Genomic DNA, 13393 nt, shown 5'->3' on the forward strand with positions numbered 1-13393 from the left:
GGGTTTATGCAGTATATTGTTATAGAGACCTACATTGATTGTGGGGAATAGTTTTCCTTTAATCTCTGCCACACCCTGCTATTTACTAGTAATTGTACTTCCCTGTGTTACACTCATACCCATAGGCCCAATAGAACCCTATTTTCTAGGGCCACTGCAAAGGCAAAGGTTTATGGCAGCTCCAGTGGCCCCTGGAGGATTGTGGGAGTTGTAGGTAAGCGCCCAAGCTGACCAACCGCGTGCTTTATTTTGCAGGCCTACGAGAAGCGCTTCCCCACCTGCCCCCAGATCCCGGTGTTCCTGGGCAGCGACATCCTGCAGGAGCACAAGAGCGAGGACGGGGCACTTCACGTGGTGGAACGCAGCTGCAAACTCAACGTGGACGCGCCGCGACTCCTGAAAAAAGTGGGTTTGTTGCGCCCCCGGTGGTGGTCTTGGGGTCCTCCACAATGTATTGGGGTTTTTCCCTGTTCTGTGTGGCATTGATTAAAAATGGGTGGTTCACCTTCAGGTTAACTTTTAGTTTGTTATAGAAAGGCCTATTCTTAGCAACTTTTCAATTGGTCTTATTTTGTATAGTTTTTGAATTATTTGCCTTTCTCTTCTGACTCTCTCCAGCTTTCAAAAAGGGGTCACTGACCCCAGAAGCCAAAAATCTATTGTCCTGTGAGGCTACAATTGTATTGTTATTGTTACTTTTTATTATTTACCTTTCACATTCCTGCCTTTCTTTCAAAATCACTGCCTAGTTACTAGGTTAAAGTGGACCCTAGCAACCAGATAGCTGCTGAAATTCCAAACTGGAGAGCTGCTGAAAAAAAAGCGAAATCATTTAGAAACCGCAAATAATACAAAATAAAGACCAAATGCAAATTGTCTCAGAATAGCATTCTCTATATCATACTAAAAGTTATTGTAAAGGTGAAGAACCCCTTTATTTGCACCCTCCCCTTTATTTGCCTTCTGACGTGTCATAACCCTTCTTTGATTGACAGTTTTTCATGGACTGTAGAGGGGCACAGTGATAACAGACAGCACTGAAAACAGGCACAACATTTGCACTAGGTCTAGTAACCCAGAGCAGCCAATCAGCAGGTAGCATTTTGCAGCTGGCTATGTAAAAGCAAACAGCTGATTGGCTGCTCTGGGTAAGGCTGATGCCACACGCGACGTAGGGCTGATTTTTTCGGCAAGCGTTTTTCCGCTTGCCGAAAAAATCAGCCCTACGCCTGGTGTGGCATCAGCCTTACCAGTTCTGGAGCAAACCTTGCACCTGTTTGCAAAATAGCCATTTAATTCATTAAAGGAACAGTAACACAACAACAGTAATTACAATATAATGTACTGTTGCCCTGCACTGGTACAACTGGTGTGTTTGCCTCAGAGAGACTATTATAGTTTATATAAATACCCCGCTGTGTAGCCCCGGGGGCAGCCATTCCTGCACTGGTACAGCTGGGGTGTTTGCTACAGAAACCCTACTATAGTTTATATAAATACCCCGCTGTGTAGCCCCGGGGGCAGCCATTCCTGCACTGGTACAGCTGGGGTGTTTGCTACAGAAACCCTACTATAGTTTATATAAATACCCCGCTGTGTAGCAAACACCCCAGCTGTACCAGTGCAGGAATGGCTGCCCCCGGGGCTACACAGCAGGGTATTTATATAAACTATAGTAGGGTTTCTGTAGCAAACACCCCAGCTGTACCGGTGCAGGAATGGCTGCCCCCGGGGCTACACAGCGGGGTATTTATATAAACTATAGTAGGGTTTCTGTAGCAAACACCCCAGCTGTACCAGTGCAGGAATGGCTGCCCCCGGGGCTACACAGCAGGGTATATATATAAACTATAGTAGGGTTTCTGTAGCAAACACCCCAGCTGTACCGGTGCAGGAATGGCTGCCCCCGGGGCTACACAGCGGGGTATTTATATAAACTATAGTAGGGTTTCTGTAGCAAACACCCCAGCTGTACCAGTGCAGGAATGGCTGCCCCCGGGGCTACACAGCGGGATATTTATATAAACTATAGTAGGGTTTCTGTAGCAAACACCCCAGCTGTACCGGTGCAGGAATGGCTGCCCCCGGGGCTACACAGCGGGATATTTATATAAACTATAGTAGGGTTTCTGTAGCAAACACCCCAGCTGTACCGGTGCAGGAATGGCTGCCCCCGGGGCTACACAGCGGGGTATTTATATAAACTATAGTAGGGTTTCTGTAGCAAACACACCAGCTGTACCGGTGCAGGAACGGCTGCCCCCGGGGCTACACAGCAGGGTATTTATATAAACTATAGTAGGGTTTCTGTAGCAAACACCCCAGCTGTACCAGTGCAGGAATGGCTGCCCCCGGGGCTACACAGCGGGGTATTTGTATAAACTATAGTAGGGTTTCTGTAGCAAACACCCCAGCTGTACCAGTGCAGGGCAACCGTACATTATATTTTAATTACTTTAAAACACGTTAATTTTTTTGGTGTTGCTGTTCCTTTAACATGATGAGTGTCGGCTTTTGAGATAGTTACATAGTTACATAGGGTTGAAAAAAGACCATTGTCCATCAAGTTCAACCCATCCGAGTAAACCCAGCACACAACCTATACTAACCAATCTATACACTCACATACATAAACTATATATATACAACCAGTAATACTAACTGTAGATATTAGTATCACAATAGCCTTGGATATTCTGCTTGTTCAAAAACTCATCCAGGCCCCTCTTATAGGCATTAACAGAGTCTGCCATTACCCCATCACTAGGAAGGGCATTCCCCAACCTCACTGCCCTCACCGTGAAAAACCACCTACGCTGCTTCAAATGGAAGCTCTGTTCCTCTAATCTATAGGGGGGGCCTCTGGTGCGCTGATTGTTTTTATGGGAAAAAAGAACATCCCCCAACTGCCTATAATCCCATCTAATGTACTTGTACAGAGTAATCATGTCCCCTCGCAAGCGCCTCTTTTCCAGAGAAAACAACCCCAACCTCGACAGTCTCACCTCATAGTTTAAATCTTCCATCCCCTTTACCAGTTTAGTTGCACGTCTCTGCACTCTCTCCAGCTCATTAATATCCTTCTTAAGGACTGGAGCCCAAAACTGCACTGCATACTCAAGGTGAGGCCTTACCAGGGACCTATATGTTCTCATCCCTTGAGTCAATGCCCTTTTTTATACAAGACAGCACTTTATTTGCTGTAGTAGCCACAGAATGACACTGCCTGGAATTAGACAACTTGTGATCTACAAAAACCCCTAGATCCTTCTCCATTAAGGATGCCCCCAACACACTACCATTCAGTAGATAGTTTGCGTTTATATTATTCCTACCAAAGTGCATAACTTTGCACTTGTCAACATTGAACCTCATTTTCCAGTTTGCTGCCCAGTTATCTAATTTTGTCAAATCGCTCTGCAAAGCGGCAGCATCCTGCATGGAACTTATAGTTTTGCACAATTTAGTGTCATCAGCAAAAATAGAAACAGTACTCTCTATGCCCACCTCCAGGTCACTAATAAACAAGTTAAAAAGCAAAGGCCCAAGGACTGACCCCTGCGGTACTCCACTAACCACACTGGTCCAATTAGAAAATGTTCCATTTACCACCACTCTTTGTACTCTATCCTTCAGCCAGTTTTCTATCCAATTACAAATATTATGTTCTAGGCCAATATTCCTCAATTTGATCATTAACCTTCTGTGCGGTACTGTATCAAACGCTTTAGCAAAATCTAAGTAGATGACATCAACTGCCATTCCAGCATCAAGGTTCCTGCTCACCTCCTCATAAAAGGCAACTAAATTAGTCTGGCAAGATCTGTTACGCATAAAACCATGCTGGCACAAACTAATAGTATTGTGAACTGCAATGTATTCAACTATCCTATCCCTTATTACCCCTTCCAGAAGCTTTCCTACTACTGATGTCAGACTAACAGGCCTATAGTTTTCAGGCTGAGAACGAGATCCCTTTTTAAATAACGGCACCACATTAGCAATCCGCCAGTCTCTCGGCACCATGCCAAACCTCAATGAATCCTGAAAAATTAAGTGAAGAGGTTTGGCAATCACAGCGCTCAGCTCATTTAATACCCTGGGATGAATCCCATCCGGTCCTGGACCTTTGTTTACCTTTACATGTTCAAGTCTCTTTTGAATTTCCTCCTGAGTGACCCATGCGCCAGTAGCTAAATTACTAGAACTGGGCATATTAAAAGGGAAGCCTTCATTATCTGGCTCCTCAGATGTATAGACAGATGAAAAATAAGAGTTCAAAATTTCAGCTTTTTCCCCGTTCTCATCAACCAACGTACCCCCCGTGATAATAAAGTTCCCACCCCTTCTTGCTTCATTTTTTTACTATTCACATAATTAAAAAATAATTTTGGATTCTTTTTACTCCTAGCTGCAATATCCCTTTCCATCTCTATTTTAGCTTGCCTGATAGCTTTTTTGCATGCTTTATTTGCTTCCTTGTACCTGATGAAGGTTTCCGCTGTCCCAGCTAACTTGAATGCTTTAAAAGCACGTTTTTTATTACCAACCTCGACCTTAACTCTTTTATTCAGCCATAAGGGTTTTGCTTTGCGATGCCTCTCCTTGCTTACAAGGGGAATATACTGTTGTGTATACCTGCAAAGCAATGTTTTAAAGATGTTCCATTTTCCTTCTGTGTCTAACCCCATGAAAAGCCTTTCCCAGTTGACACATTGCAGAGATGCCCTTAAACTGGCAAAGTCTGCACGTCTAAAATTGAGCGTTTTAGTTACTCCCTTATAGAGCTGTCTCTGCAGCATTATCTCAAAGGAGACCATGTTGTGATCACTGTTCCCCAAATGCTCACCCACACAAATGTTAGAGATAAGTTCAGTATTATTAGATATTACCAGGTCCAAAATAGACTCATTCCGAGTAGGTTCTTGAACCACCTGAAATAAAAAGTTGTCATTTAGCATATTTACAAACCTACTAGCTTTTTCTGACTTAGCCACCCCATTACTCCAGTCAATGTCCGGATAATTAAAGTCCCCCATAATAACAACTTGACCCAATTTTGAAGCCTCCTCCATTTGCAAAAGTAGCTGGGCCTCATCCCCCTCATCTATACGGGGTGGTTTATAGCATACACCAATGATCATTTTCTTTGTGACCTTCAGCCCTACTGAAATTTCTACCCAAAGAGATTCAACGTTTTCATTGGTAATGTCTTTATTACATGGCTTTAAATCTGACTTTACATAAAGACAAACCCCTCCACCCTTTTTAATCCCTCTGTCCCTCCTAAAAAGTGTATACCCATTTAAATTCACTGCCCAGTCGCATTTTTCATCCCACCAGGTCTCAGTGATACCAATTAAGTCATAATTTTCAATACATGCAATAGCCTGCAGCTCCCCTATTTTTCCCGACAAGCTACGCGCATTAGCCAGCATGCAGCGGAGATTACTACTTCTTCCTCTACAGCTTACATTAGCTAAAGTTAGAGCTAAGGTGAAAATTAGTCTGTTTCCCTTGTAACAATGGAAGCTCCTTATCTGATAAACTATATGCCCCCCTCACTCCTCGCAGGTCAGCACCTTGGACAGTGCTCCATTCAGCACCAGTGTGCAGTCCTGCCTTGGCCCGTCATAAACCCATTTGCCTGTAATGTGCCGCTCTCTGCAGCCCCAGCATGCACTGCTGTGCAGTGCCATATAGAAATCATTTGCCCTAATGGTTCTTCTGCAGCAGATTGCACTTTGCATTGTCAGCTCCATACAGTCTATATTGCTTTTACACATTTGAGCGTAGTGCCATCTAGTGGTGAGAATCTCAACTACTGGACGAATTTAGTAACATAACTGCTAATATGTATATACCGTATCTATATATGTAACTCAGCCTGCAGCCTTGTGCCTTTATATGGTCACAGAACCCCTCAGTGACTGCTAATATCCTTATCATTTACAGTAGGGGGTACATTATCCCTTATAATACATGAGTGATACTCAGAGTTCCCTGTATATCTCAGCCTGCAGCCTTGTGCCTTTATATGGTCACAGAACCCCTCAGTGACTGCTAATATCCTTATCATTTACAGTAGGGGGTACATTATCCCTTATAATACATGAGTGATACTCAGAGTTCCCTGTATATCTCAGCCTGCAGCCTTGTGCCTTTATATGGGCACAGAGCCCCTCAGTGACTGCTAATATCCTTATCATTTACAGTAGGGGGTACATTATCCCTTATAATACATGAGTGATACTCAGAGTTCCCTGTATAACTCAGCCTGCAGCCTTGTGCCTTTATATGGGCACAGAACCCCTCAGTGACTGCTAATATCCTTATCATTTACAGTAGGGGGTACATTATCCCTTATAATACATGAGTGATACTCAGAGTTCCCTGTATAACTCAGCCTGCAGCCTTGTGCCTTTATATGGGCACAGAACCCCTCAGTGACTGCTAATATCCTTATCATTTACAGTAGGGGGTACATTATCCCTTATAATACATGAGTGATACTCAGAGTTCCCTGTATAACTCAGCCTGCAGCCTTGTGCCTTTATATGGGCACAGAACCCCTCAGTGACTGCTAATATCCTTATCATTTACAGTAGGGGGTACATTATCCCTTATAATACATGAGTGATACTCAGAGTTCCCTGTATAACTCAGCCTGCAGCCTTGTGCCTTTATATGGGCACAGAACCCCTCAGTGACTGCTAATATCCTTATCATTTACAGTAGGGGGTACATTATCCCTTATAATACATGAGTGATACTCAGAGTTCCCTGTATAACTCGGCCTGCAGCCTTGTGCTAATATCTAATATTCCTAACCCACACAATGAAGCATATATTACTTATCTATAAGCTGTTACTAAAAGGAGGGGCTTATTATCATTGCAGATCGCGGGGGTCGAATTTGTCTACTTCATTCAGAAGAACACTGTGAACTGGAAAGATCGGACGCTGCTGATCGAGGCTCACAACGAGACCTTCTCCAGCCGTGTGTTAGTGAACGAGACCTGCAGTTACTCAGTAAGTAACTAGACTAACACATACACACGCATACAACATTGCATCATGGGAAAACACGGCAAACTGTACAGATTTTCCGCCCTTAGCCCCATTAGAAGGTAGGACCCTGAGTGTGACTGTATTTGGGGCATTTTCTTTTCCTGGCTTTAATGCCTCTCCTGTCATCAGAGTTTCATTTAAAGGGGTAGTTCACTTTTGAATGAACTCTTAAGGTGCCCATACAACTTCAGATCCGCTCACTTGGCGATGTCGCCAAGCGAGCGGATCTTCTCCTGATACCCCCCCACCTACGGGTATGATATCGGGAGAATCCAGGCTAATTCCACCGTTTGGCCCCAGGGGGTATAGGAAAAGAAAAATGTCGGTCTGGGGAACCGCATTGGCTCATTCATGCGGTTCCCCGGACCGATTAGATTGTCTTATCTGCCCAATCAAGATCTGGCCAATTTCAGGCCAGATATCGGTCAGGAAGGCCCGTCGTTAGTGCCCATACACGGGCCGATTAGCTGCCAAATCTGTCTAAGGGACCAATATCGGCAGCTACAATTGGCCCGTGTATGGGGACCTTTAGTCTAATGAGAGTGCTATTCTCAGTCAGTTTGCAGTTGGTCATCCTTTTTTCCATTTTCTTCAGCAGCTCTCCAGTTTGGAATTTCAGCAGCTATCTGGTTGCTAGGGTCCAACTTAACGTAGCAACCAGGCAGCGGTTTGAAAGTGAGACAGGAATATGAGTAGAGGAGGGCCTAGATAGAAAGTTAAGTAATAAAAACAGTGACAGTGAAATTGTAGCCTCACAGAGCTTTAGCTGGTCAAAGACCAATTGAAAAGTTTACAGAAAGTTGAACCACCCCTTAAAGAGCCCTGGCCCCAAATTATAGGCTGGATCACAGCGTTCCAGTCACATCCGGAGGCATATCTATCAAATAGTGAAAATAAAGTTCACCAAATGGGACCCCCTCCCCCCCCCCCCCCCGAGTTCTCTATTCTCCAGTATGGAACGTTTTGGGGCCTATTTATAGGATAGGGTTTGTTCTGTTTTCACCCTATGATAAATAAGAGCTGGCAGAGAGGGGGTGCCTGGGAGTGTAGGCGGCCCTTGCTCTAACTCAATATTTAATGCGATGACTTTTAAAGTCATTTAGCAAATTGGAGTCCTGGCAGGTTTCCCTGGCTCCCTGACGCGCTGGGTCTGTGTCGCCGTGTATTGTGCGTGGGGTACATGATCCCTTTTTCTGCGCAGCTGTTAGATGTTCTATGGGCAGTAAACAAAAGCAGAGCTCCGGTTACCTTACACCGGAAAGCCGACACCCTCGCCGCTGCCCTTGTGCCCTCGGCAGGCCGTGACGCGCGTGGGTGCTGCAGTTACGCAAGCACCACCGATCCTCCATGATACACTAAGGGGTATATTAATCATGCTGAAGTGGAGTAAAGCATTACTGGTGATGTTACCCAGGGCAACCAATCAGCAATTAGATTTAAATAGCATCTGATTGGCTGCTATGAGCAACATCACTGATACTGATAATATACCCCTAAGCTGCACAGAGCAGACGCACTGGGGCTAATTTACACTGGCCTCAGTGCAGTAACCCATAGCAACCAATCAGCAGTGGGTGTAGAATAATGCAAACTGCCGGTGGCCAATGGGTTACATAGAGACAACTAATGCTGCCTGTATGCCCTTTACTGTATGTACAGTAATATGTTACAGTAATATTTGACTGTACCCGATATCAGTTGCAATGTGGTGCCCTCTTGTGGCCAGAGTGGGAATTTCTAGACCAGTAGAGTAGTATGTGGGCATTTCCATCTGGGCACACAGGGTTGGCATTGTTATACTAATCTAATGGTGGCCATGGAGATTTGCCCCTTGCAGAGCAGAGTGATTGGTTGCCAGGGTATCTATCATAGCAGCCAATCAACTGAACTTTTCATTAGTGGCAAATTCAGCAGTCGATTTCCCCATTGGCAGTGTTCTGTGCTTTGCCCCAGGTTCACCCAGAAAATGAGGAATGGACATGCTTCGAGCAGACTGCGTCTCTGGACATCAAGTCGTTCTTTGGCTTTGAGAGCACGGTGGAGAAGATCGCAATGAAGCAGTACACCGCCAACATCAAGAGGGTGAGCTTGGGGTGCTGCTAGGTTTCAAGACTGATGCGGGCCAATGACAACAGTTATTGGCCGGTCTCAGGTTATTGGGCAGTCTCACACTATTGGCCAGTCTCTAACTATTGGGTGGTCTCAAACTATTGGCCAATCTCACACTATTGGCTGGTCTCACACTATAGGCCACTCTCACACTATCGGCCGTTCTCAGACTATTGGCTGGTCTCGCACTATAGGCCACTCTCACATTATTGGCTGGTCTCAGGCTATTGGCTGGTCTCACACTAAAGGGCACTCTCACATTATTGGCTGTTCTCACGCTATAGGCCACTCTCACACTATTGGCTGGTCTCAGGCTATTGGCTGGTCTCAGGCTATTGGCTGGTCTCACACTATAGGCCACTCTCACATTATTGGCTGGTCTCAGGCTATTGGCTGGTCTCACACTATAGGCCACTCTCACACTATTGGCCAGTCTCGGGCTATTGGCTGGTCTCACGCTATAGGCCACTCTCACACTATTGGCCGGTTTCACACTATAGGCCACTCTCACACTATTGGCCGGTTTCACACTATAGGCCACTCTCACGCTATTGGCCGGTCTCACACTATTGGCCGGTCTCACACTATTGGCCAGTCTCACACTATTGGCCAGTCTCACACTATTGGCCAGTCTCACACTATCCGCCATAGATCACAGGCACATAATGCCATTGGCTCTGCGTACCAAGAAAGATTAACCTGTCTGCTTCCTGCTCTTTTTCTCAGGGTAAGGAAGTCATCGAATTTTACTTGAACGAGCTCATATCCCAAGGCATCACCCACCTTCCCAAATGGACACCCGGGGTCCCAGCTGGCTGGCACCCCCTGCAGGCCTTCAGAAGTGGTATTACCCGCAGCAACCAGGCCGAGCAAACAGCCTCTCAGGGACCATGTAAAGCAGACGCGGGGAGCCACAGCTTGGCCGCAGAGCCATCCACTCCTGACAGTAGGTCCCCATTATTCAATAATGGCCAACAGACATACTCTTTGTTATGAAAGCCAAAGGGTTAAATTCTCATTCCCCTCTCCCCCCTCACTTGTAGCTGATAAACTAGAAGCCGACTACATAGAACGCTACCTCGGGCAGCTTACGCCAATGCAGGAGAGCGCCCTTATCCACCTGCGCCAGTGGCTGCAAGAGACGCACAAAGGCAAGGTAAGATGGCCGCCTCTCTTACAGCTCCCATGCTGCTGCACTGCACTGTGGCACCACAGGCTTTTCAGGGGGGCTTGGCATCTCTATGAGGATGGACCCTATAATCGGGCTTAGGGGATTTGGCTTTTCTGCCCAACTGGCACAGCACTCGACTCATTCACAATTCCCAAATTTATTTGGAAATAAAAGTCCTCTGTGAATGTCCAGCCAACCTTAAAAGCTCAAGGCAACGATAACCCCCATCTCTTTCATTATTTTTATTTCTGTTGCTTCCTTAAAGGCTTCCTTGACCCCCCCCCACCTCCATGTTATGCGATTCATGATGGGAGCAAGATGCCTTCCATTTTTCCCCACCATTAAATACAGATGCATCACCAGGCTCTTTAGTGAACTACATCTCCCAGAATTCTTTGCCAATGGTGATTGGTGGAATTGAGTGGGAAGTGTAGTTCAGTATAGCAAGGCAGCAATTTTTGGCTGTGGCTGTGCAGTACCGACGACGTGCGCTTCTAGCCGCTCCCATTGGTGCTTTTCTGTTCTCCTAGCCGCTGCCATTATGGCTTTCTGCACTGTAAGGGGGAGATTGGCCGTCCCCGACAAGCAGTGGTACAGTCTGAGTGAAGTAAGCAGAAAAGCACCACCCCTTTGCCATGTGACTAGTTGTGCTGTCGGGGGTGGGATCTGTGGCTCAGACATTAAGATCCCAAATTTTATTTCTCTCCTGTAGTCAGAGGCCGGAGAATGGAAGCCAGAAAAGGTACAAAATGGTTTGAAGCGTGTTTGGTTTTTGCTCTGTTTTCACGTTCCTCTCTCTGTCTGTCTCTATCTGTCTCTCTGTCTGTCTCTCTCTCTATTCTCACTCCTAACCTTCTCAGTAACTGAGTCCGTTTGCCATTCTGTCTAACTGGGATGTACAACCTGGCGTGACCATAACCAATAACACAGAGCCAAGTAGAATAACAACACAAGTGCTAATGTGGCTCCCTGGCTGCCATTTACCAGTGCAATAGGCTGTTCTTGTCCCTGTACATAGGGAACAATGCCTTTCAACCCCAATATTACTATACATGGTTCCCAAACTGCGAGGCTCCCCTCCCTATGGGGGGGGGGGGAGGGGGTCAGCCTGAAGGCCACTTAGGAGAGATTTGGGGAAAATGCTTGTTTTCTGAGGTTATATTTGGGGTAAATACAAGATATTGGGACTATTGCTTGCAAGCAGTGGCCATTCAGCAGACCCTGTTGGGGGTTTAGGGGACAGGGGGTCGGACTAGGGGGCAAACTTCTGCTGGCACAGTTTCCGTATGGTACAGTATGGAATTCAGCTGGTTTGACACGGACGTGAGCATAACAGTTTGCTAAGTATCAGGAATACACTAACCCCCAAATGTAATAAAGGGCACTAAGTTTGCCCAGGAGCAGTAACCAATAGCAACCAATAAAATAATTGATATTAAACAGGGGACCAGTAAATGCTACCTGCTGGTTGGTTGCTATGAGTTACTGGACTTCTGGTCAAACTTAGTGCCTTTTATTACATAACCCCCTAAATAATACGTAAGATTGTGTGGTTGGGCCCTATGGTGGGGGGGTTCACTCACCAAACTTTATTCAAAAGGGTCTGCTTGTGCCGGTTGCTCTTGTCTTTTGATGGTGTTAATAGTGTATGAATCTGGGTAGGGTGCATGATTTGTGTTTGATGCGGTGAAGGGTATTGGCCAACAATGGCTTCTGCAGCATTGCGGGAGGGCAGGCATTAAAGCAAAAGCAACGATAAAGCAGCAAGACTGTTAAGTCAACCCACTAAAGACTCGGGGTGCCCAGATCTGCCCAGCTGCTAAGTTCAGCCCATACATGGGCTGATTTGGGTCCATCAGACCAATTCGGCAGCTTATCTGCCCATGTTTGGGCACCCCCGACGGGCCTACCCTCCAGATCAGAGACCGCGTAGGCTCCTCGCTCCGATGGATCCTATTCCCTTCATTGCAATTCGATCACAATGATTCGATTGGAATTGGGGACCTTGCCAAACAAGCAGATGTTTCCACTAATATGCCCACCCAAATTGGGCAATATCAGAGTAATCCAACCATTTGGCCCGGAGGCCGAACAATCCAATTACAATGACGGCAATAGGACTGGTGGGAAAATCAAACCTGCCCTGTCAAACCTGCTTAGTCAATATCTGGCCAATTTTAGGCCAGGTATTGGTTGAGTAAGCCCATCAGGGGTGCCCATACACGGGCAGATAAACTACCAAATTGGTCTGAAGGACCCAAATTAGCAGTTTAAATCTGCCACCTTTGGACAATCTTATAGTGTATGGCCCCCTTTATTCAGACTTTTTTAGTCAGGATATCATTCCAACGACAGCTTCCCAATGATCGTTTGCCTATTTATTTAGTGACTCGTTAACTTGTCCTTAATGTGTTTCCCCTGTCTCCTTCGCCATCTAGATCCCAAAAGACGAGCACATCCTGCGCTTCCTGCGGGCTCGCGATTTCAACATGGAGAAGGCCAGAGAGATGCTGTGTCAGTCCCTTTCCTGGCGCAAGCAGCACCAAGTGGATTACATCCTCCAGACCTGGCAGCCGCCCCGTGTACTAGAGGAGTACTATGCCGGGGGTTGGCATTACCACGACAAGGGTAGGTCACTTATAGGGGAGCTTCACTTTATTACTAACATGTTTGTCCTCAGGGGTGAAACCCATAAAGGGCCAGCATCTTCCTTGGTGGGTGCAGTGGGCGCAGGAGGTGTACAAGAGTGGCACTGGCGGCAGCGGTGGCTCCAGGGTTCATCAATAGGCACAACGCAGTTCACAAAAGGGGGCGGAACAGACTGAACCATGAAGCTGACTTGCTATCATGTAGATCAGGGATCCCCAACCTTTTATACATGCTCAAATGGAAAAAGTGTTGGGGAGCAATACATGCATGGAAAAAGTTCCTGGGGGTGCAAATAAGAGCTATAATTGGCTATTTGGCAGCCCCTATGTGGACTGGCAGCCTATAGAAAGCTCTGTTTGGCTTTAAACTGGGTTTTATGCAACCAAAACTTGC

At 46.2% G+C, this 13393-nt stretch overlaps 1 protein-coding gene across 4 annotated transcripts in view; it reads left to right on the plus strand.

The window, feature by feature from the left end:
- The window catches only part of sec14l1 (SEC14-like lipid binding 1), a 65074-nt gene that overhangs the window by 45173 nt on the left and 6508 nt on the right, over window positions 1–13393 (plus strand). For 3 of the 4 annotated variants that reach the window (XM_012969945.2, XM_012969946.3, XM_012969947.3), the window contains 7 exons: window positions 256–405; window positions 6901–7032; window positions 9025–9153; window positions 9907–10126; window positions 10224–10336; window positions 11064–11093; window positions 12790–12979. In XM_012969945.2, coding sequence (XP_012825399.2) covers window positions 256–405; window positions 6901–7032; window positions 9025–9153; window positions 9907–10126; window positions 10224–10336; window positions 11064–11093; window positions 12790–12979 — 964 coding nt within the window. The remainder of the gene's footprint in view (window positions 1–255; window positions 406–6900; window positions 7033–9024; window positions 9154–9906; window positions 10127–10223; window positions 10337–11063; window positions 11094–12789; window positions 12980–13393) is intronic. The other variant, NM_001102755.1, reaches the window with a different exon arrangement.

The sequence above is a fragment of the Xenopus tropicalis genome, chromosome 9, assembly GCF_000004195.4.
Source record: "Xenopus tropicalis strain Nigerian chromosome 9, UCB_Xtro_10.0, whole genome shotgun sequence".
In the NCBI taxonomy this organism is placed as follows: domain Eukaryota; kingdom Metazoa; phylum Chordata; class Amphibia; order Anura; family Pipidae; genus Xenopus; species Xenopus tropicalis.